At 41.0% G+C, this 25073-nt stretch overlaps 2 protein-coding genes across 3 annotated transcripts in view; one reads left to right on the top strand and one right to left on the bottom strand.

Annotated features, from left to right (window-relative positions):
* LOC116395417 (rho GTPase-activating protein 26) overlaps positions 1-912 on the bottom strand; it is a 66892-nt gene extending 65980 nt beyond the window's left edge. Inside the window, exon 1 of the mRNA XM_031869302.1 lies at positions 179-912. Within this exon, the coding sequence (XP_031725162.1) occupies positions 179-332 (154 nt within the window). The 5' untranslated portion in view covers positions 333-912. The remainder of the gene's footprint in view (positions 1-178) is intronic.
* Positions 913-5696: 4784 nt separating this feature from the next.
* On the top strand, positions 5697-10328 carry LOC116395418 (putative fibroblast growth factor 1). 2 transcript variants are annotated; one of them, XM_031869304.1, is made up of 4 exons: positions 5697-5810; positions 7332-7542; positions 8110-8213; positions 8716-10328. In XM_031869304.1, exons 1-4 carry the CDS (start codon positions 5769-5771, stop codon positions 8899-8901), a joined length of 543 nt encoding a protein of 180 aa, XP_031725164.1. In that variant the 5' UTR covers positions 5697-5768; the 3' UTR covers positions 8902-10328. The 2 variants fall into 2 exon arrangements, with proteins under 2 accessions (XP_031725164.1, XP_031725163.1); XM_031869303.1 differs by lacking the exon at positions 5697-5810 and having other exon boundaries at positions 7158-7542.
* Positions 10329-25073: the final 14745 nt, after the last annotated feature.

Raw genomic sequence — 25073 nt, 5'->3', positions numbered from 1 at the left:
ACACACACACACACACACACACACACACACACACACACACACACACAGAGGAAGCTTTGCATTCTGTGACAATGTAATTGAGATAAGACTTCCAGAGTAGTCTCCTACACCTGAAGGCATCTCAAAGCCTTCTGTCACACACACACACACACACACACACCTTTCCATATCCACTTACTTTTTAAAGCCTGGATCAACGCCTTGCCGTCTTTGATCAGCTCCTTGATGAACTTGTTGGTCTTGTCCAGCTCCAGCTCGTGGGACTTGAGTCTCTCCCTGAACTGCGGGCTGCCCAGGTAGCAGTCGCTGAACTCCAGAGCAGGTAGTCCCATCTTCTTCTTCTTCTTCTACACAACCTGGACGACCCGGCAAAACGCTCCGAACAGGAGGAGGAGGAGGAGGAACAAGAGGAGGAGGAGGGTGGAGACCCTGAGCTACTACTGCTGGGGCTACTGCTGCTGCAAATGATGGAAAATCCAATTACAACATGTAAACAACGGGGCGGAGATGTGTCCGACAGCAATGGCTGGCTACATAACCTTGCTTTTCTTTAAAAGCAAATACTCAAGTTGACACAAGCAGGAGCCCTCCTATTTCTTTCAGGATGGCAGCAGCAGCAGTCCGACACGGCATTCAATTAAAATGAAATAAAAAGTCACAGCAGAGTTCGTGTTTGGTTGGAGGGAAGAAAATAAATAAAAACACTTGCTCAGGTAAACCGGTGCTGCAGTCTTCTCGACCAACTCATGGTGGACCAGACAGAGTCAACCCGGGGCGAGGAGGGAGGGGAGGCGGCGAAAATAAAACCAAAAGTAGCTTCGTTAGTGTGGTGTCTTCCCTGGGCGGTTTTAAATGCACTGCTCTCCTCACACGGCCCCGCTCAGCTCAGCGCTGCAGACCGTAGTCAACCTACCCGGACGCGGATCATCCCCTGATAGACGTCTCTCTCGGCCAATGTAATGGCCGGATTTTAGAGTTTTGGCGTGCGGCGAGCTACTCCAGAACGGAGACAAAGAAGTAAAAAAAAAAGCGAAGAGGCTTCACTCTGATCGTGTTTCTAGAAACGTTGTTCCTGGAAAGAGTTTGGGGCTGCTGCATCCTTCAAAGTTTGCGTTTACAATTAATCCTCCACCTATTCCAAGTGTTCCTCCAAATGAGAAATGAAGCTTAACCTTCTTTAGCTAAAATTGCTACAGTTACAATGCAAAAGTGCAAATGTGGCTGAATTTCATTAGTTTGTGGTATTTGGTCCTAAAAGATTGGGCAGCGTTTAGACCTGAAGATGGTGCTGGATGAAAAGTTAAGAGATCAACAAAGTCATTAGAATTCATCCTCTAGGAAACTTGATAAAATGTTTTTCTAATGGCACTAGAGGTAAAGAAAGAGGACCAACAAAGTCAGAGGGATTCATCCTCTGGGCACCATGAATTTTCTGCACACGGATATTCTAAAGATATGCAGGTTGTACAGAAGTGATGGACTGACCGACAGACCAACACTGGTCAAATCTGACTGTTCTATCATATGGCATGTTGCAATTATGTGGTATGCATAATAGCCCACTAGGCCACCGGGGGTCAAATTGAATCAAGGAAACATCGGACAAATCTTCCACAGCTCTCATTCTCCCAGAATCTAAATTGTGCACAAGTCTGGTGCATTCGGGTAATCCTTATCAATTTGTAAATACTATAAATAATATTGCGAAGTGTTTGCATTCAGGTAGTCACCTATCACTGATGAGCCAAACCACAGCAAGAATCAGGACCCTATATCGGCTTTTACAACCCTTTGCTTTTAGCAGAGAGAGTAATAACCTATAATGTCAATTCCAAACAAATACTTTAGATAAATACAAGCAGATCACACATTTGTGCAGATTTGTCTGCAATCTGGGGTGAGTGGAAGTTGAATAATCAAGGAAGTTAATATGCCCAGTTTAAGAATTTAGTATAATTTCATAATTTATGTAAAATAATAGTTTAACATTTGGAAATTTGGGATTTCAAAACGGGGATTCCCGTCCGTAGCAGCACAGTTAAAAAGGTATAGCAGCAGAGGGCGTGCAGTGCTGTCTTCCCATGCATACACGATCTGTGCATGCTGCGGGCCGGGAGCCTGGCTGGTGGGAGGAGACGCTGATGTCATTTCAGCCGGAGCGGGGAATTTCTGCGCAGCGTTTCAGACTCGGATTAAAGCTGGCTCCGCTCTCTGGGGCCCTCTCTAGGCGCAACACTTCACTGCAGCAGCTTTTTTCTTACCGTGTCAACTTGTATTAACTTCTTTCTCTATAAACTTATCATGGTTATTATTTGTTTTATTAAAAAAATACTATTTTGACTAGTGATGAGAGAAGAAAGCCCATTCACTTATGTTTTTTTACCCTTTACTTGCTTTACACTAGTTTACATTTAAAATGACACAATTCGATTTTTTTTTTACATTACATGCATGTTATTTATGCAAAGTTTGTGTTTGTGGTTACTGTTTTAAAAAAACAGCTCAGATTTAGGCACGCTATACTTCCTCTGGCAAAGCACAGCGTCTGGTCGCCTGCTCATTCCTCCATCTGTCACAGTGTGGTGTACAGAGACAGACATTTACAGGAAGTCATGGCCTGTTGTTGTTTGTGTGTGAAGTCTAAGATGCTGGAGGCTAGCTCAAGAAGCAGAAACAACCAGTTTATAGTTGGGTCATGGAAAGAGAAATATTACATCAACTATCATTGTTAAAAAGTGATAGTTGGTCTTACAAAATCACTGATAACATTGCTAAAATATAACATTATGAAGCACTTCAAAGAATAGCATCCTAAATTAAATTAAAATAAAAGTTGCATTGTGTTATCATTCATCTGAAACAGAACACAGGATGCTTGAAAACTTAACTTGTTGTAACTTGTGTATAAACATCCCTTTTTTCATGAGAATCATGAAATTGGTGTTACCTCAAAAGAACATGTCAAATTCCTGTTCAGTATCCCACACTCTAGTCGTCCTTCTGTGAGCTCATATTAAGAAATCATTTCCATTCACATTAGAATCACTGGATGTATTTGAAGGCCGTGGCTTTAATCAACATCACTGCTAAGATGATTTATGGCCGTCAAGATGCTGTTAATTACATTTTACTTGTCCCTCTCTAATTTCATCCGCTGCATCAACCTCTCCTTCAGAAAGCTTCCTGTTTAGAGATCAGTAACATAATTAACAACAGCTAAAAATATGCATCCATATTTCCATTTCCTCTTTAGAAACATGAAGCAAATGACATTTGACAGGTCGTGTTCATCAGCCCTTAACAACTCCAATAATGTCTTTAAGTTTCATCTTAGGTCAGTGTTACAAGAAATCTGTCAAATTTTCAAACAATCTCATGTTTACTGTAGCAAGATATATTCTGTCTGTTCCAGAGCACTTTGTAAGGTATTTATTCATCATTATATGAAATGGGGAGAAAAAAAAATATGCCTGCATTTTCCATCGTTTTGCTCGGAATTCAGACCGACACATCGAGGAAACCTCAGGATCTAGAATCTAAAATATAGATCTGCAGCCTTAAATCAACTGCGCTGGTGGGTCTGCTGTGGTTCAAGCGGTTCCCTTTTATTCTGACAAGGTATCCATCCATGGTTATGACACTAATCGCTCTCCTCTTCATAGTCTTGTTTCATTTTTTTCTAAAGTTCTCCGTCACCTCCAGCCAGTATTTCCTTACTTTATCTCCCCTTTTCTTCCCACAGGAGGACAGCGATGCCAGACACAGCCACTTGTGTCATTTTCTCAGCCAGAAGTGCTTCCTCTCTGGTGAGTCAGAGGATGTCCTTCTGCCAAAAGCATAAAGACGGCCAGAGTCCATTGGCGGTGGTAAAAAACAGGACACTGGTACTGTCTAGAGATCTAAATTTTATATGACTTTTTATGACTTTTTCTGAAATACTATATATATATATACACTATGCTATACTATGGATGACAAACTTTTCTATGACTTTCTTGTGAATTTGTTTTACATACTACAGTATTCATTTTTTGTGACTTTTTTTCGACATACTATACTAATTTGTTCCCGTTATGCTGTTCAGAGTCCTCTGCGGACAGCAGGGAGCTAACTCTATTGAGGGAAGTTGCGCTGACTTGCATCATCACTCGTCAAGCTCAGTAAGAATGAGTATTCGGAAAAGCTATCATGATGTGTAAAATAGAATCTAAGCGTATTTTTTGGAAGAAACTTGAATAAAGACAATTGTTTCAGGGAGATGTTTTCACATCAATATTAAATAGGCATTAGAAGAAATAATGAGCTTGGAAGGAAGGAATAATGAGCTAATGCATTATCTATGATTTCTTTATGACTTCGTTTTTTGACATTTTTCATGACTTCTTCATTGAAGCTGCTATATCAACATTTCAATAACAACAATGGATCGATGTGTGTGTGTGAAAGGGCTCACTTATATGCCACAGAGAGTTAGCACAGCGCTGCAGTTCCCCTCAGCTCTGATGAAACATGACCAGAAGAACATAAAGAAGAGTGATTATCTGTGTGCTTGTGTATACAGCATACTCTAAATGTGTTTTTCACCTTAATAGTGAGGGTATGTCTCACAGCTCTCCAACAAATGTGAAAGAACAACAGACCCTCTTCACATATTGTGTAAAGGGAACCATAGCCAATTAAAGTGCCACTTTGTTTTACACTTTACTCAGTTGTTACGATAGTTTGTGGTAAGGTTTCATGTTGTGTGGTATGATAACAGGTAGCCAAACTGACTTTTTATGGTGACAGTTGACCTATTCTGCCATCTCCTGGTTCATAGAGGTAAAGCAGCTATTTCCAAAAGGCCTCCGAAGCTCAGTGCTGAACAGGTGAGAGAAAAGTAGGTCAGGCTCGTTCACTTTTTCGTAGTGTAGTCACTCTTTTTTTCCTTCTCATTCTCTACGTAGTCTTGCATCTCTTACAACTAGAAAATATGTTAAAGCTCCCGTTTGCTCACTTCTTTTGGGGCCCCAGTTACAAAACTGGAATCCGAGTGCCAGAGTGCCACCTTAAAAAAAACCAAAAAAAAAACCCATAGAAAACTGATTTTGCCTTTTGTTTATGGAGTATTTAATCAAAAATCGAACACAATCTTCCCCTACCATATCACGAATCCCAAGAATGTACCCGCATTAATGCTGTCTTATTTATTGTCAAATGTATTTTTATTTGAAGTTGGACATATTTGAACTTTCCAGGAATGCAATGCAACTCCAGTAATCCTGAAATGTGTCCTAACTATCCTTTGAGCTGTCACCACTGGGCTGAGAATCTAAGCAGAGACCGGGCTCCGACAGCAGAGGTACTGGCATTATGTAAGATTAATTGTGGAAACTGAAGTCATCGTCTTTGTGTCTTTTATAAATGTTTATATTGTGTCTCCAGGAGGACACCACTATAAGAATGTATCAGTGCTCAGTCAGACAGGCAGCCCTGCTCATTTCCAGGCTCTGGCTGGATCCCATGGCCTGGACACTTGCGTCACTCGGTATCAGTCGCTCTCTATTCTAGTGCGGTAATTTTAGTCCTGACGTTGGCCTGTTAAAATGAGATCCTCTGACGTTGTCAGAAGGGTGGTGAGGTGAGGAGGGGGGTAGGGATAGGGTACAAATACAGACATACACACTTACAACCTCTCTAAAGTCCAGCCACCTCCCCAGAGAAAAGAAGAGGAACGCTTGGGACGGTTTCACTCAAACTTCAATAAAAAAAGAAGACAAGTGGAGGACATGCTGGCTCATCGGGAGCACTGTCACAAGACTTTCTCACAGGTAGGTGCATGACTCACGAGATCAGAGGAGCCTTGTTCTTTGTGTGGGAATCTGGTTTGCAGAAATCTCATCTGCTGATTCACTAATAGCAGATCTTTGATGACAGGAAGGCAAGTTGATACTCATCTGGTTTAAGGTTTGTTTGTGCATGTTAAGTATGGCAGCCAAGCCGGGCACCGTTCAAAATCCATCATGACTTTTAATGACACATCCTTAAGTCAATAAAGTTTTTTTAGTATCTACCCCCAAGCTAAACATACAGACACATTTGATTAATCCGCCCACGCGTCCGCATTCTGAATCGGTCACCGGTTGGCCTTTTGACGTCAATCCCACCAGCAGCTCTGTCCGAAGGTCCCTGCGGACACAAACTAACCTCCCGTAACATAACATTCTTCTTCAGGTCCTGTACTTAGGAAAAACCATCTGGGAGTGGGAAGGCCTTGCATACCTCTTGTGGCTGGCTTTGCACTGCTGTGTCTTTTGCTTTCCTTCTCCCTCTCTCATCCCCCCCCCCCCCCCCCCCTCTGTTTCTTATGCCTGTCCAAGACGTTCCAGATGTGGGCTATAGCACGGCTCTATTCCTCTGGCTACAAATGATAACATCGACCAGAGTTGTACAGTACCAGTGCCCGCTGGGTCCTTCACTGCCTCCCTACCACTTTCTCATTTGACAAGACAGACTTTATGACAGCCACTGCTGCTCTGGGATCTCTACTCTTCAAGATGTAGAGATTACACTGACAATTTGGCTTTGAAATGGGCCTGATTGTTTTCTGGATAAGCTTTTGAGGAAGCAGACAGTCCAAGGGTAAGACAGACAGAGCTGGCTGGATTCTTGTTCCTCTAGCGGACAGATTTAAAGTGCTTGGCAGCTGGAGAATTGTTTGACTGTTAAAATGTAGTCTGCTGAAGCCAGCTGAATGCAGGGTGCTAATACAAAAGGAGGGTCTGCCTCAAACAGTGTGAGGAAAATGGCTCTTGTGTTTCACTTGTGGATTACGACGTTATGTTGCATATCTTTGATAGACTATTGCTGGCACTTGCCACATTTCCAGCAGGGAGTAACACCATTCCTGCAATTTTTCTCTGCCCTTCGCTGTGTCCAGGTGTTGTTTATTTCGTTATCTGGCCTTGCACTGATTTCAGGTGAAAGTTACATCACTGCCATCTGTAAATGATTTTCACGAAGAAAGAACCTACGTGATGCTCAGTCAGAAAACAAGTTTGGTCATGTGGCGGCTTCGCCTGGCCTCCATCCAGATCTGATTCCCTGGCTGGTTTCATCACTGAAACCAGCCAAAAAAAACAAAAAAAAAGAGTTCCTTAAAAGGTTGCCAGAGAGAAACAGACACACAGTGAGAGGGAGAAAGTGGTTGAGGGAGGCCGGTGGAGGCGAGCGTTTCCTGTAATCATATCATGAAGGCGGCGTTGTCCTCCTCTTCCTGTTTTCTCTTGTGTCTCAGACACAGTACAGGTGACATGAACAGTGAACACGATGGATCTCCTCTGTTGTTGCAGACACAGGGACATCACTCTGCTTCGTCCAAGACTCAAACGCTCTGTAGGATGTCTGAGGGAGATGTCACAGTGCTGCCATTTGGGTCTCTGGACCTGTCCAGGCAGGAGCACCGGATACTGACCAGACTGTACAGCCAGAACGGAGGATATCACTTGAGGATTTTACCAGATGGAACTGTGAGTGGTGGCAGGCAGGAAAACGACCCTTATGGTGAGGAAGGAATCTTTTTTTTTTTTGGCACGCGATTGGTTGTTGTATCTCTGAATCAGCAGTAGACTAGAGAGAATCTGTTGGCCACAACTTTATAGAAAATATTAAAATGAAGCTAAGCAGATTCTGTACATGTAACTCATTCCTATTTTGTCCTTTCACACTTATTTGAAACTTTTAACTTATCTGATGAATAAAAGTCATCATCAAAATAATGATAAACAAAAGAGAAGAGGTCAACTTAAAATGTTTCGGTTTGAAGTTATCTCGACAACCTGATAACTGGACCTGAACGAACTGTTAACGGCCTCTTGAGCGAGGTATTTAATCGCAGCACTTCTGGTAAAGCTGCTCAGGTCTGTAAACAGAAGTGCCAAACACATGAACCCTGTGTACACATTCAGATGTCAGGGCCTCCACTCATTGAAATATGCTAAACAAATATTTATTTTAGGAGAAAAATGGCAGCTATACTCTGTCTAAATAATTTTATCTTCCACTTTGGGCTCGGAAAAGGCAACAAAAAAAAAGAGTTATGGTGAACAATGTCATCATTTTGTGTTGCAGACATCCTGAGGCTGAAGGCTGTGAGTGTAGGAGTGGTGGTCATCAAGGGCGAGATGACAGGAAGGTACCTGGCTATGAACAAAAATGGACGCCTCTACGGATCAGTGAGTCTTTGAACAAAATGACTGCCGCTATGGAGTAAACCTGATTTTAAATAGAAACATTAAATATGATCTAATTGTATGGGGAGCCATTTCATTGGGGCTACTTTTGTCAAATCACATAACACTTGTGAACTTCTCCGTGTTTAAATTCAATAATTCCTACTGTTTTGTAATAGTGTAGGTTATTTTCCACAACTGCAGAACACTGGAAAAGGTGTGCCAAAGGGTGACCAGATGTAAAGTTTGAATCATTGTGAGCAATAATTTGTCATTGGGACTATAAAACAACAGAAGAGTTACATAAAACAGATTTATCTTGTAGATTCCTGTCTCTATTATTCAGCAGTTTAAACTGTTAATTCCCTCTACACTATTCTGTTGCTGTGTGTGGTTATCCACACAACCTTTAAAATGACTTTACAGGGAGAACTAGAAGACTTGCAATAAAACCAACTTTCCTCAGCTCTTCACTTTTCTCCCCTCTTTCATGTTCTTGCCACAGCAAACACTAAATGATGAGTGTTACTTCCTGGAGATGTATGAAGAAAACCACCACAACACATATTGCTCCCAGAAGTACAACTGGTATGTTGGGCTGAAGAGGAACGGCCAACCCAAAGCGGGACCAGACACCCACCAGGGTCAGAAGGCCATCTTTTTTCTGCCAAGGCCTGCGGGCAACATGTAAAACAAGACGGTACCAGGAACCGTGGACGCACTCACTGAAGTCTTGTTACGCTGAGAAAAGTATCCCATTTAAAAGGTCGCTTAAAATCAGCACAACAGTGCGGTGAAGCCCGAGCAAACACATAATGCTGTTTTTACAGTTAGTTCGAGCTCCATTTCAATCTTAATAAAACCTTTGTTCATTCCTTATGTTTATGCAGGGGAAATGTGATTCCAGCTCATGTAAGCAGATGATGATGATGTGATCGTCACAGGGATATGAGCTAATACACAGAATACTTTCTGCCTATAAGCACATATACACCCTCTCACTCCAGACAGAAAATGTGTGCGGTATCAGTGCATGTCAGCCTTGATAAATGGGTGTTCACTTTGAAAGCTAGTACGAAATACCACTGCTGGAAGACAGCAACGTGCCACTTTTACACAGAAATAGTTTTACAATTGATCACGTCTGGCACAAAGGAAACCAACAAGGCAGTAAACATAAAAGAGCCGACCATCTGGCATTGAAATCCAACTCAAACTTCACAGTGAAGGGAATGATAGCGTTAATTTAAGTATTTCAGTGCCTTGCCTGACGGTGCGTCTGGACGGATGTTTGTATGGCTGAATATCTAATTAGTAACTATTTTTAATCTTAAGTATGTTTGATGCCCGTCTTAATTAAAAGGTAATTTTATGAAAGTAGACATACCTGCAAAAACACACAAACAAAACATGAAAACAGACTAAACTTTGAAACTGTTGAAAAACAGCACCCATGTTTATGATCGGGTTCACCAAGACAACAGTGAAGCATTCGTATGATTATATTATCATATAGTTATTATGTACCTGGGTGAGCTGACAGTCTCACAGGAAGATGTGAAAACTTGTTGCAGTAATCAGTGAGGTTATTATCGAGTTGTAAGTTGATGAAAGGATGGAACCAAAGAAGAATTTAACATCTTGGTGACACCAAATGCCCGAGTGTGGATTGTTTGAGGTAGAGACGGACGATATAATATTGCACACTGTCCTGGACCACGTTAAGTTTCCCTTTACTAAGCACAACGGCTCAGCTTCCCAGCCCAACACTTTTTTCTGTAAACATATTTCTCTTATAGTTGAAACACATGTTACTGTAACATTATACTAGGTTATATTACAATTGTGAATATTTATTTGTAAAGTTTTATTGCTGATACAATTCTATTTTGCTGAACGTTGTCGTGGACAATTGCAAAATAATAATTTATACATACATAATAAATGAAGAAAGTGGTAGTATGATCACCTTTTATGTAAGTAATACATATTGTATTAAGTGTTCTTAAATGTATGAAATAAAGTCCGCATTATTATGAAAAAAAAAATAAATAGAATGTTTGATTTTCTGTAACAGTGAGTGTTGTTCTAAAACGTGTGAATAAAAGTTGATCAGAATCCGTTTATAGCCAATGTATGTTGCACATACAAGGACTTTGTCATACACATCCCTAAAGGAACATGTTATGTCCAGCGTCCGATACATGTGCTTCTAATGAGCTTGCTGTATGTGTGCGTGTGTGTCTGTTAACATCTGTAGTTTTTAATGAAAAATACTCTCACAGGTGTTTACCAGACACATTCCTCCTCGCCACAAACTTTAGAACCGACAAAGATCGGCCACAAGATGGAAGCATTGCTTTAGTTTCAGTGGTGTTCTCACTCAGGCTGGCAGTGAGGCCTTCAAAAGTTTATTATCGTGACACACATGGGTCTCGCTGAATCCCAGTAAAAATAAATCACGAGTTAAAAAAGGTAAATCTAAGAAACCACAGAGTTGCTACCAATAGCAAGTCTGGGTTATGACAGTTAATGGAGTACACTGTTTCAGCAAAACCTCCATTAATAAATATAGAAAATGTTTTGTAAATGAAAATCATCATGTGAAGTTAATCTTTCAGAATAAACTTAATCTCAATTTTGATCCCTGAATTTTTAAGCATGATTTCTTTTTTTCTTTTTTCTTTTTAATAATTTTTTATTGAAAGACAAGAGACAATATTAGACAATACATAGACATAAAAACAAGAAGATGACAAGAACAGTGGGATAAAAGCTAGCAAACATCATACAGTCAGTGTGTGTGTGTGTGTGTGTGTGTGTGTGTGTGTGTGTGTGTGCATGTGTGTGTGCGTGAGAATGTCCTTGAGCCTTTTGAGATGGAAGGAAAAAAATAATAATAATAATAAAAATACAAACCAAAAAAAAAGAAAAAAGGAAAAAAAAAAAAGGTAAGTATGTGTGCATATGGATGTTCATGTAAGCATGTATGTGGGTTTCAATTGGTCGTCAGGCAAGAAAAACAACAAAACAAAAATCAACAATAGTAATAAATACAAAAAAAATCTATATATACTATACAAATTTTAATATTAATAGGATGGGTGGTGTCACGTTTGCAGAAACATAGTGAGGGATGACCAGGTGGAGTGGTGTTCTGTTGTATTGTATATGATGGACGAGGTTAGGTTTTCCATTGAAATATACTCTATCATTAAGTTTCTCCAGTGTGTGATGTGTGTGTTATTCCTTGATTTCCAGTTCATGAGGATAGTTTTCTTGGCGATAGTTAGGGCCACAAGGAGTAATTTGCGATTTGTTTTACTCAGATGTATAGTTGAGATGTCTCCTAGTAGGCACAGTGAAGGGGATAATGGGACGAGGCAGCCCAGGAAGACAGACAGTGACTCAGTTATTTCTTTCCAAAAGTGATTAACTGGTGTGCAGTGCCAGGTGGCGTGAACATAGCTATCCGGGCTGTTTTGAGTGCAATGTGGACAGATATCTGTAAGCATGATTTCTACAATAAACCTGTTTTTTAATTGAACAAAACTTTAAACGAACAATTACAGTGTCTTAACACAGCAGTCGTGCTGAGTAAAATATAGTATTACATTAACAAAATTGTAATTTACATCAGATCAAAGAAACCAGACCAAGAATCTAACTACGTAACGATTCTTACACAATTTAGGAATTACTTCAGCACTTACAAAATACTGATGTAAGACTCATTCTTTCAAGATTTCAGTCAAGTTAATGTATCTAATGTCCTTTGAGAAATAAACTTGCTGCTTCCCAGCTAAAATGATTGTATGAAGTTATGACGGATGATACCAGTCCAGCGCTGAGAAAGACCTCCATTCACCCCCATCAAGTATTTAACCACATTTTTGGAAGCAATTGCATTCTTCATCTAATCCACACTTAATGTGCAACGGCTGAAACAGAACATTGCCTGAAACGCTGTTACAGAGGCCACTGCGCCAGGAAAATGATCCTGGAGGAAACGCTGGAATTTAGTTTAAGATGTTTGAGAGGACTGGAGCTGATTCATGGCTCCGACAAGTTCCTTATTATTGTGGGATTTAAACTGAGTTGGCAGGGAACATTACTTTAAAATTTTAAATTGAGCAATAGTTCTACATTTTCCAGTTTAAAAAATGACTTTCTAATGATCCATTGTAAATGTCAGATCAGAGCTGGATTATCCTCCTTTCTGTCACATCGTTAGTTTTTCTGATAAAAGTTTATTGACTTCTCCGCTGAAGGTCTAAATTTGACTTTTTCAGATGTCGGTGAAGTATGAGCACCACGTGACTACTTGACCTGCAACTATTACAGTATGACTATTTTGTATATTTTGTCTATCGTGTCTATGTAATTTCTGAGGAAAATATATAACCTTTTACTCCATTATGTTTATTTGGCAGCTACAGTTAAATATGTAAAATACTGTGTAATCCAATGATAACTTACTGTACTAACACAAAGTGAGGGGCCATTCTGCATAATGACTACTTTTTCTTTTGATACCTTTTCGTATGTGTTTGGATAATTTGTCTTTACTGCACTCAGGTGTTTAAATGTAGGACTTGTAAGTAATTTTACAGTGTAGTATTGATACTTATACTTACATTGGATAAAAGGTCTTAGAAGATTTTCCCACAACTGGCCTAAACAGCTTTTAATACCATTATCTTACTATATTTTCATCTTTCCTCTCTTCAGTGGTTACAAACCAACAATTGTAACCCATTGGAAGAAAGAGAAAAGTAAAGCAACCAATGAGAACCTGTATTCATCCTTGGCTTTGCACCTTAATTTGTCGGTGAATTACGTATGTATTTAATATGTCTATTGCACAAAAGAAGTTCCTCATAGAAAATAAAGTATTTTGAATTGAAGAACAAAAAAAAGAGCAATCTCTCTTCTTCAAAAGTATTTGTTCTGCAATAAAACAAACACAAAGAGGTCTGTCTTAGTCGAGAACACTGACCGGACACATGGCTGTTGGTGGACAAATTATTATTATTACGCAACCTCTGACCGCTCATTTACAGGACAGTCTCTCTCCTTCTTCCCACCAAGCTATACAATGAAGCAGCACACACACACACACACACACACACACACACAAACCTGGTTGGCCATTGGCCTGCAGGGCTGTGCAGGGCAGGAAGGGAATCATTCACTGTAAACTGAACAAGGACTGGCTTCCTCTGGGAGTCCCCTAGCCTGACAGCAGCCAAGATCCCTGCAACACAAACCACTCTAGCAAACACACGCAGACACACACACACACACACACACACACACACACACACACACACACACACTCACAGCGTACACACCCTGGATCTGGGACACATTCTCTCATCTGTTACTCCTCTCTCTTTCCTCAATTTCGTCTTTCTTTACGCTCCCTTCCTGCCCGTCTCTCAATTTCCAGCCTCCTTTAACCTCCGTCTCTGTCTTATTGCTTTCTCCTCATCATTTTCTCCCACCACCTGTATATAGACATATATACAGTATCACCCATTTCTCTAACCTATTTTATTTCCGTTTCTCCATTTCTTTTTTCTTCTTCAAAAGGACCGAAATGGAAGCAAGTTATCCTTTACCTTTACTGTGTTACCCTCGATATTTTTCAATAAAAATGTATTTGTGTAGGATCTGATATATACTTTTGATATGTCAAATGAATCAAATCAAATCCTCTCATCTGAGAAGTTTTCTAACTTGGAGTCTTCAAAAGACTCCTATACTTCCTAAAGATTTAGAAAATCCAGTAGTCTCCATTATCTTTCCCAACAAACAATGCTTTAGGATATACAGTGCAATGCTTCCTTAAAGCATACCAAGGCATTTCCAACAGGAGATCCAAAGGCAAAATCTTACCAAAATCTGAATCATTTATTTAGATTAAAAAAAGTCCCTGAACCCCTGTGGTTGCTCTGCTCTGTCCCTCTGCGTTCCTCCTTTGCTCTCATCCTATTCTGGTGGCTTCATCATGAAAACAGAGGTGCTTTGTCAACGTTACGTATGCTATTCCCTTCACCTTTCTCCTTCACACAAGCAACCACTCACACTCACACACACACACACACACACACACACACACACATACACTTACAAACACACAAACATCGACAGGAAAGGAAACAGGGGATGCATATCCGTCAGCTGATCCAACTGGAAATGCTGACACTGGTCTCCCCATCTGCATACTGCTCTCCAAGAGAGACAAGAGGGGAGGACGGGAGAGAGAGGGGGAGAAAATACAGGGACAGAGAAAGCGAGAGGCAGCATTTTGACAAACCAGAGAATTGCCCGGATGCTTGTGGTTGGCCCTACAGCAACTGTTTTCCTGATAGACGTTTTGTGCTGGATAGACACATTTTGCGGGGGCTCCAAACATGCAGCTTTCCCCCCCAGAGTGGGAGCGAATGGCATTTGTACCAATAGGCCCTTTAGGATTTAGCCACAGAATACTAGCAAAGGGAAACCGACATAGTTGTTCCTGTGATGAAGAAGAAGAGGAGCTATTACTGTAAAAAAAGAGAGTCCTGAGGGATTCCTACGTGTCTCTTTGACCTTCTTCACATGGCACTCATTTGGGTCGTCTCTCTGCTATTTCACGGTGGCGTATGATCGGTTTGCAAGCATGTAAGACGAGAGCCGCTGCCCTGTTTTGGCGACACAAAGCAAAACAAACCAATTAGCCAAAAGCAACTGAGCGCTTGTTCAGTGCAGCTTTGGGTATCTAATGTGCTTAGGGGTTGACTTCATCAAAGCTGCCACATCAGATGCTTTACCTGCTCACTGACAGGCAGCGGTGCGCTTGTAACTGGAGTGGATATGCCAGTGGCATGGTAAGGGTCATTTTGTTTCAGCATTTAAACCCTGAATGTTTTGATTTGAGCATGTGTAGACAGGGGCTGCCGAAGTTAGAGGACGAATGTCAAGGACACAAGAAAAGCCTTATTGACTTTCACTACCACCACTAAATATTAGTGTAGGTATAGGCTTAATCTGACAAAACAAGGTGTGTTAATTAATGAGCTCAATAAATGTGCTGATAAGATGTTTTCTTTAAACTTTTGGTCAGAGCCATGCAAGTTGTTGCCTAATAGGCATGCGACTATATCGTAGAAAGCGAGAGTAAAAAAAGAAGGAGATTGTGACAGAGAGGAAAGTGTCCACACATGGACCTTCATCGTCAGACTCTACACTTCACAACGTTTTGGAAGGATCCTACAAATGTCCTCAAACTGTGAGAGATGGAGGATAATAGATGGGTGATTGTTTCCAAGTCGCACCTCCACTTACACACACTATCACACATGCAGTCTTCACCCCACTGTCTCACACATTTGGTGTGACTCTGAATCACTGCTTGTGCTTCCTCAAATATGGGAGAACTGTTGTCCATTGTTTTAGTGAGTAAGCACACACACACACACACACGTACACAAACATACCTTGTTGAGACCGGAAGCTGGCCTGTCTTCTCAGCTGTGATGTCTCACATACAGAAATACACTCTCACACATAGACCAACTGCAGCGATGACGCCTGTGATGGTCAAAAATATCCTGAATGGAATATTTAGCGGTGAAGTCATACCTCTTACTGCTCCTTTTATCCTGTTAACATTCTGGGAATTTACGCTACCGACACTTACGCTGCAGCCTGACGCCAAAGATTATTGCAACACACTACGGAGACACTGTATGATTGAAGTCAGGGCATTAGTTTCAGTGGCAGCAGATGTCTTGACATATTACTCAGCATCCTATGGGAAACTGAGCTTTTGTTCCATCTGCTGAAAATACCTTTTATTACAGCTTCTTTCAACATAGCATGACGTTTTAGACTTCCTGATGACGTTCAGTACCGAGGAAAGGGCCTTCTGTTCAATTGTACTGTATTGTTCAAAGGTATTGCAGTTCTATCCGATAATAACATTAGAATAGAAACCAAAAACGTCAGGCACAACATCGTGACGTCCAACGAAAGGAAGGGAACGATTTTCCTGTCAATGAAGGAGACAGGGTACACTATGGACAGGTCGCCACTCAATCAAAGAGACAGTGTTGATGATGATGATGATGATGATTATTACTACATTCAACTAAAACATTAGCAGCATGGGACCAGGATTGCAGAAAAAAATGGGAAAATAAAAAAAATATTGGTGGGTGGACTTCATTTTCCTGAGTAAATTTAACACAATAATAATATGGAACCCTATTCTATTCATTTGGCTTTCATTCTTGTTAACTTTTATTTAATATCTTTGTATGTCTTCATGGCCTGATTGGCGTTGCAACTGCAATGATGTCATCGAAGGCAAACACAATAAACCTCTCTTGAATCTCATTGTGATTTATTCTCATATTCAGTCTTTCACTCCTACTTCTTTGAAGAAATCAATTTTAAAACAAGTGGTGTGAAACAAAAAACATCCATGTACAAACGGCAGCAAAACAAAAAGCCTACTTCTACAAAAAAACAAACAATTAAGGCATGACTGCACTTTTGTCAAGGACATGATGAAAACAATATCCTCTTTTCATTTCCCTGGAAGTCGTCATGGAATAATTCTTATTCTGGCAGTGAATACGTAAGCAAAGCTATTACACCCACTCCTATCTGCGTCGCTGCCTAGTCTCCTTTCTGGGAAAGAAACGTTGAAGTTTAACCTCTTATCGCTTCCTTTTCCCCTTCCTGTCATTCAGAACATGAAAATGAAAATAAGTCCAACTGGAGGAACAATAGATCGCTAAACAACCTAGAGGCCTATTTGTGGCAAATGCTTCACATTCCACATATCCCAGACAGCTCATTGGATGTGGATGTGGCCATGTCATTGCAGGATACTGTGGCTTCCTCTCTCTTTCTTTCTGTCTCGCTCACTCCCCCATTTTGTTCTGTCCCCGCTTCCTTTCCTTTCTGTTTTTGGGCGACATCCTTTTTTTCGTGTGTGCCCAGACGAGAGGAATAGCTATAATTGTTCTCTCCTTCTCAAGAAAGAATGTCTAAAGCAAAACCGTCCTTTTGAAGTGACCCATTGTCTGCTGACCTCAGAAGGTGAGGAGGAGGCGGTGGAGGGGGAAGAGAGGGAGGGGTGGAAAAGCAGGGCCTAATGGAAAGGTGAGCAAATAGGACAGAAGAGGGAGGGAAGGAGAGAAAAATGACGATAGACTAGAAAAAAAGTTGTGTAGTAAAAGAAAGCCTACTGCTACATTGCTAATGAACACAAGGGCCAAGTCTGCAGTGATAAAGATTCAAAAGCTGTCTTTCTACTCCAGCGTTTCAAAACGGACCTCCAGTTCAGTGCCCACATTGTTATGCTAAAACAATTGCAGTTCCAACCTAAAAATTCCATTTATAACCTACTAAATGGGTTAGCCTAGCTTTTGTTATGGAGGAATTGCTGCATGTATTGCGTTCACTGGTGACTGTTTTACCAGTGAAGGTCTACTTTCCCTAGGAAAGCTCACAGGGCGGTGGTCGGAATGGATGATGGGTGTATAAAGCCCAGCATTTTGCCTCAAGAGGCCGGGCGTCATGTCCTGCGGCGCAGTAGGCTACAAGAACAATCTGGTCAGGGGAAAGACTGTGGTGTTAAACAAGTCTTTTTTTAGTTGCTACATGCGGAAAACAAATGATACACGTTGAAAGAGAACCGTTTGAGTTAGATGGTCATATACAGCACCTTGATGCTCTCTGATAAGCAGCATTGTTAGTTGCAGGACATCACATGACTATCAAATGTCCATACATTAGCGATTTCAAAAGGTTTGGAAATAGTGTTCAAAAAGACTAATTTTCAGAAGGATCTGCATTAGTGAGGACTATATCTTTTGTCAATTGTGTGGTAAATACTGATTCAATTAAAAATTACTGAAGGCAAATTACAGAAGGAGGAAATTTGCCAAAAACTTAAAGAATCTATCAAACATAATTTTAGGGCAATTTTCAAATGAATGGAGGCTGGTGGTGAATGGTTTCCTCAACTCTGCTGAACATCTTAAAGCAATACAGAAGATTGGTAGAAGCTAAAACAACACCATCGCAGTGGAGCACAACTCTGCTGAGATGAAAGCTCCACGTGATCATGGTTTACAGTGTAATCTCCTGGGCCCAGATGGACTGCAGCGCCAGCACGGTTTTATATTTGATTTATAAGGGAACTGCTTCGAGGACACCCTCAACGTTGTTTTACAGCTTTATGCTGCCGCCCAGCGTACCTGCCCCCGGGCTCAGGGCACAGTCAGGTCTTAAAGGGACAACAGGAGGTGGGAATCTCTCTTTTTTCCCAGTCCTTCAGTTATTTTCAATCTACCTCAGTTCTCTCCGCTCCCCTCCCAGAGATTTTGTCTGTATAATTTTGCTCAAAATAAATGCCAAGAGATTCTCGCTCAAAATACCGCATCTGTTAGTGTAACACAACAGTGGGTGGGTTAGTCAGCAGTCCAACAACAAGGAGTGAACAGGACTGAGCTGTAATTCGTTTGTGGCAGTTAAGAATGCATGCTGCTTTCATGTCATTTTTAAAAGTAACTGCACATTGCATTCATTATTTGCTGAGTGCATTTTAGGGCTGCCAAAGTATGTATGCTTGGAAAAAATATCGCTGTTTGATTTGTGACATCTGTGAAAGCTTATTGATAATAACAAAAGTTCAGTAACACAACTTAATATTAATTCACCACACTTGTGAATTAACATGTTTAACCATTTGGCAAGAATTTTAAGTTATTCTGCGGACGTAGCCAAATTTAAAACGTAAAAAATGTAAAAACTATATGAAAGTATCAAAATTAAACAGATTCCAACTTCTCTAAAGTTTACAGTACATTCCAGTGTAATGCCATTGGGATGAGTTTAGCGTTTACTTCGTTCTGTGATCAATAGGTAATCTGTGTTTATTCTGATGGACTGAAATCACCTTTCACAAATGAGAGTACTCGGAGCTCACACATAAAAACACAAGAACGTAGATAACAAACGGCCTTTAAATGTTTAATCTAGTTTACACAGATTTCCGTTTAAGCGAAACACTACTCTGTTCAGCAGTTTGTAAAATTGTTTTTGGCAGTGGTCTCCAAATGTCAGGGCAAAACTTCCAATCCAAAGAAAATACTTTTTGTGCTGATTATTGAATGTAAGTCTAATTCACTCTCCTTTTAGCTCTTTCTACTAACCCTGAGGCAAACATCTGGTTCTGTAGCTGCTAAATGCTTCACTGTTCACCAGCTAGTTACCAACTTGTTGTCCTTTTTGTGTTGTTTTCTAACAGGGCAGGTAGCCCCTCAATCGGTTTTAGGAGCTTTTTGTCTGAGAACAATGCTGATGAGACTGAACCAAAACCGTAAAGTTGCAGACCTTAAAACCAAAACAAGCTAAAAAGATGCTAAAAGGCTTCATGATATGAAGGAACTGCAGATTCGGATGACAATTATCTGTGAGTTCATCACTCTGAGCGACCCCTACTCAAATACACAAAGTTATTTAATCCATTGGTAGCATAACGGTATTGACTATAGCAACTTTAACCACATTGACCATGATCCATCCTAACCCTGAATAAAGTGCTATGACACTTTCCATTACATAATCGAAAAACATAACCAGAATAGTTTGCTTGTTATGTTCTTTAGAAGGCGAGATGCATTGCGATTTATGCATTTGCTACTACAAATTGTATGTATATTAACATAGTTTTTATGAATCCTGGTTACACTGTGATCCATACTCTATGTGCATGTAGTCACATACACTCAATCAAAATTGTGATCGTGTGAATAGATTAGTACTGATATGACTAATGTGTGTGTGTGTGTGTGTGTGTGTTAGAGACATGGAAAATAAGCCTTTAAGCAATCATTTAAAAACGTTTTGTCCAAGCAGCTTTTGCAGTCATTCCACAACAGACTCTCTCCTCCTCCTCCTCTTCTTCTCTCCATTTGTGTCTCTCTCATTCAAAATTACAAACTACTTGCTACTCACACTCACACAAACACACTCCCTGCCATGGCCCAAGGCACACAGTGTACAGTTACTCACATCCCCAGGAAGCGGAGGTATGACATCATCTTATCATCTCCCGTGGGCCCACGGGAAGACCGGAGGGGGGAAGAATGAGAGAGAGGGAGGGAGGGAGAGAAAGAGACAACATAACAGAGTCCAAGAAAAAAAAGAGAGTGAGGGAGATAAGAGGAAAGAAGGAGATAGACAGGTAGAGGAAGGTAAAAAGAGGTGCTTGAGAATGTGTCGAATGTAATTCCGACGTCACAGCAAAACTATGATGAATGGACTGTTTTCCTCTTACACAGTTGCTGCATTAAAGCGGTTACTGTCAGTCACACACAAACACGCCAGTATACAACACTTACTTTATATGGCATGCATTAAAAACAGAGACCTCTGAAAACAATCAGCGCGGTCGGTGCAATGATCCTAGTTATGCATGCTCTGAAAAGAGGTCAGGTTGAGGAAATAAACAGTGTGCTGGGTTTTATTACTCACACATGACCGAGAATCACTCATTATCAGGACTGGCAGTGCACTGGGATCCAGTGCTGGCCTTTTGGATGAGAAATGTTACCCATTTGGGGATACATTATCTGGAGTATTTTGCTATTGTACTGCAGAAAATGTTGTTTATTCATCAGTTTGTTGGTATTGTTTTGAACTATAAACTTGAGTTTTTATTTCCACTCGTAAAGACATTTCATGAAATGAATATACCAACATCCCAAGACAAAGCCTTCAGTATAATTTGACTTGGCAACATACAGTGGATATAGGCCTACTTTGTTTGTTTGTTTTGCCCCCTTTTCTCTTGGAATGGCCAATTTCTTAATACTGCAGTCCGTTTCAGTCCTAACTCCACCGCTGTTGTCTTGAGGAGAGTAGGTTGCTAGGCCCAGAACTGTTGCAGTAGAAAAACTGAGAGAAGTGGATGCACACTGCTCTTTTTCAGCAGTGGGGAAGTTAACCAGACGCACATTTGCCAGACCAACCAGTTACTCCTCAATCTTTGAAAACACTTAGCATAAATCTCAGTTTTGTGTCGCTTTTCCAAGTATGTTTTTGAGTGTGCCCTCTTCTTTGCCTCATTGTGGTGCACCAAGCCGTAATGGACTTATAACTGCTGATGCTAGAGGTCCAAAAACACCCGCTGGTACTTGACGGTTGGTGAGAACTGCAGATGTTGTGGATGCCTTCTCCCCAACAGCCTCAAGGGTATGTTTATCAAATAAAAAAGACAGCGTGCTGCCTACAATGATTTAAACAAATACAGCACCAACAAGCATCAGGTGGGCATGAGGTGTTGATTCATCTCTGCACCAACTTCCCAGCTATTTCAGAATTTTTCCCACGATGTGACAAAGTATCAGGTTACGATCCATTATGCAAACAAAACGAAAATGATGAAGTATCCCTGAGCGGTCTCTGGGAGTTTGGGATAAAGCACAATACATTATAGGACTGTTCCATTGGAGCATTCGATGCCTTTACATGGTATGACGTGTCATTACCTTGTTTGACTCGCACTTCCATTTGCCTTGAACTTGAAAATGACTTCTTTCAGACTGGTCAAAGTCTCTCTAAGCTAAGAAATTGCATTTTGTTTAGTTGAAAATAACTTTGTTCGAGCATTTTCTCATTGCTGTGTGAACCTCCAAGTAGATCTTTAAAAAAGATCTTTGAGACAGAAATGAGGACAAATAAAGACTTAAAATGGAGGAAGTGGAAAGACAGTATTTCAACATAGTCCAAGAGATGAACTTGCTAACAGATTTGGTGATCACTACTGTTGCATAACAAATATTTTTGCTCAACCATCAGCTGACAACACATTAAAAGTATAAAAATATCTATAACGTAATTTGGGTGGAAATAGACATAAAAACACAAGTTTACTGGAAAAGTCATCACCTACACTACAATTGTTTGTGAGTGTGTGAATCAGAGGCAATGAGAGGAAATAACAGTTGTGCAGCTTGAGCATCGTCATGCACACTAAGCAGATGGATCATCGGGTAACGTTACGCAAAAGTGTTTTCAAACAGGAGGAGGAGCGCCTGTTGCTTGTCAATTACCCATCGTCCTAATTCCCAACTCGTTGCAGATGTCACTTGGTCCGGTCATCTCGACTTCCACTGCTGAGGTCAGCGATGTCGTCCATGAGACAGAATATCTCTGGAACGCTGCGGTCTAGACACTCACTCTAAATGGCCTCCACTCCGGCACAGTTGAAGCCTTTCAATGAGGGCTCCGGTGCAATCGTGTCCCTTTCAGAAGCTTTGTAATCCAGCATGGAATTGCAGTGTATATTTAGAGACTTAAAAAAGAAGAAAAAAAAATGTTGGCGTGGGGCAAGGGCAAGATCTATACCATGACGTTGGCCCTCTGTGTCTTATACTACTTCACCCGACTTCCGGAGTAGTTTCTCTAAGCGTCTAATTTTGCCTTGGACGGGTTCACGTTGGAGATACTTGAAAGCCCGGTGTCTTGTACAGACGCTAAAGGGTGACTTGTGCGTCGGTATCAGGCGATAAATATGAGAAAACTCCTGATTATGTGAAGAAATACGAACTATAGGACAGAGGCTTATCCAAACAACTTGAAAACAATGGGTACAGGTGTTATGACGTGTGTTATAAGTACATATGTCCTTTGTGTCTTTGTTCGGCTTTGACAATGCAGACTTTTCCCCCAGCACTGGCACAAGTTAGAAGATGAGATAGAAAATGTACTCCTCTTTAAAAATGCACCCTGGGATCAGGGTGACCTTTGGCATACAGAGGAAGAGCTATTAAAGGGTCCTATTAGTGCTACTAAAAGGTCACAGGTTTGATTCTGTGGCAGCCTGCATGGACAGCCATGTGGCCTTTTAGAGTGACAGGATGTGGTCGCTCTGGGTAAGAGCAGCAGCAAGAAATACAACTGTAAACATGCCGAAAAAAATGCAACAAAGGTCAACATGAAGAAACTATATTAATTATTAATTATTATTATTAATTATATTATATTAACTACTATATTGGGATTATGTAAATAAAAAAAATAATAGAAACCACCATCACGTTTGGACACTATGAGCTGAGGCCATCACTGAGACATAATCCTATGTCATCCACTGAGTAAAAAGCTGCACTCAAGCGCCACAGCGTGGCATTGGTCTATAAATAGCTCCAGGTCTATTTATAGATTAATGGATGGCTGTAACTCCCCTCAATGTCACCCAATGACATAACAAGAGCCAATGTGCCTCTGTCATTGTGCTATGTTAGCATCTTTGAACATATCAAGGCCGGCTGTTTGCAAAAGGCTAGCAACATGTTTTGAGGATTTGCCCATAAAGCACACATGTCTGCGCATTTCTCTGATCAAAATGCAACTAAGCGAGCAGGGCAGTACAGCATCTCATTCAGTAGGATAGCGTTCTTTTGTCATGTTTGTGTGGGAGTTTGTGATCACGCTCGTGCATGCTTTTATGTGTGTGTGTGTGTTTTACTAAATATAGCTTTGTTTCCCTGGTAACACCTGAGGATCATACTACCTTTAGCAAATCAACTCCCATGAACATTTTTGTCAATGAAAATGAGCCATTCATCAAATGCTCACCTGCATTTGCAAAGATGAAAGCAATAAATTACAGTTCTTTTGTCTCCCTTTCTTTTTCACACACATCAGGCACATACACACACACAAACACACTCACACCACTCCACCTCCCAACATGCATCTGTGATCACATAAAGTCAGTTACGCTCTGGAGAGGGTGTGTGGAAAGGAGATCCATTATTTTAGCTTCTGCCTGACGCTTTTGTGTGCAGCTCAGCCGCTGAAAGGGAGCGATCAGCCAACCATAACAATCCATAATGGCTTTTCTGCCTCATCCACAAGTCTAGAAGCGTGCCTCCGGTCGGGGCTATCCCCATGCACCGCCACAAGCCCCCCTCCCCTTCTGGCTCCAGCCTCCACCACCCTCGATGTCTGAGTGTGTGTGCACATGCGGGTGGATGGGTAGGGACTATGTATGTGTGTGGGTGTGGGTGTATATGGAAATTCAGGGCCATGGCTGTGACTGTGACAGCGGAAGACCCCATTGAAAAGGAGTGGAGTCAGCCAGTGCGACCGGGGGCCCCTGAGCCTGTCTGATCACGCAACAACAGGGGCACCAGGCCCCAGGATCGGTGCAGAGCTGGCTGGTTGGATGTCCTGAGAATCAGCATTGGGGGAAAAAGTCTCCTTGTAGCTTCATCAAGAAACAAAAAAAAGGAAAATCAAAAGGCAAGAGCTTCATTCTAGATTCATCATATTATACTTACTGGCACTTTGAAAGAAGACGTCAGTGGCACATAATTTCTCCACCAACAGAGGCCTGAACAGACCAGAACGTAATGCAACCAGACACGTCGTGCTTAGAGTAACAGGCTGCTTCCGTCTGTTTTTTCTCAAATGGAATGTGTGGATAGTGATTCGATTGCAGCTTTTTTAATTTTTTCATCCACTCTAGAGAGGAAAATGTCCAAGAAAAACATACATTTTCAGATTGATGCTGCTTAAACTGAAATTATACTTTCCACGTAGCTGCGAGTGTCTATATGACTTAAAGTTGAATCATCTGATCATGTCTGCATGTGTTTGCGTGCAGCCTAAAATGTATCTATGGACATATTTGGGTATGCAAGTGCCCAATGTAGTATAAAGGCTATACTACATTGTATACTATGTATACAATTTATTTACCATGAATACTTTATGTGTACTATAAAGGGTATTATAAATGTAGTATAAAAGGTTATACTCCAAAACGTGTGTTGCAGTTTTCTTTAT

Source organism: Anarrhichthys ocellatus, unplaced genomic scaffold (assembly GCF_004355925.1).
Source record: "Anarrhichthys ocellatus isolate YVR2014 unplaced genomic scaffold, GSC_Weel_1.0 scaffold46, whole genome shotgun sequence".
NCBI classification, from domain to species: domain Eukaryota; kingdom Metazoa; phylum Chordata; class Actinopteri; order Perciformes; family Anarhichadidae; genus Anarrhichthys; species Anarrhichthys ocellatus.
This window is presented reverse-complemented; position numbering and strand designations above follow the sequence as displayed.

What these genes read in the sequence shown, in the direction of transcription:
- LOC116395418 (XM_031869303.1), top strand. Translation starts at nt 7,230, where the DNA reads ATGAAGGCGGCGTTGTCCTCCTCTTCCTGTTTTCTCTTGTGTCTCAGA. An exon ending in GCAGGAAAACGACCCTTATG is followed by an intron (nt 7,543 to 8,109) that starts GTGAGGAAGGAA and finishes TTTGTGTTGCAG; the next exon opens with ACATCCTGAGGCTGAAGGCT. An exon ending in ATGGACGCCTCTACGGATCA is followed by an intron (nt 8,214 to 8,715) that starts GTGAGTCTTTGA and finishes TTCTTGCCACAG; the next exon opens with CAAACACTAAATGATGAGTG.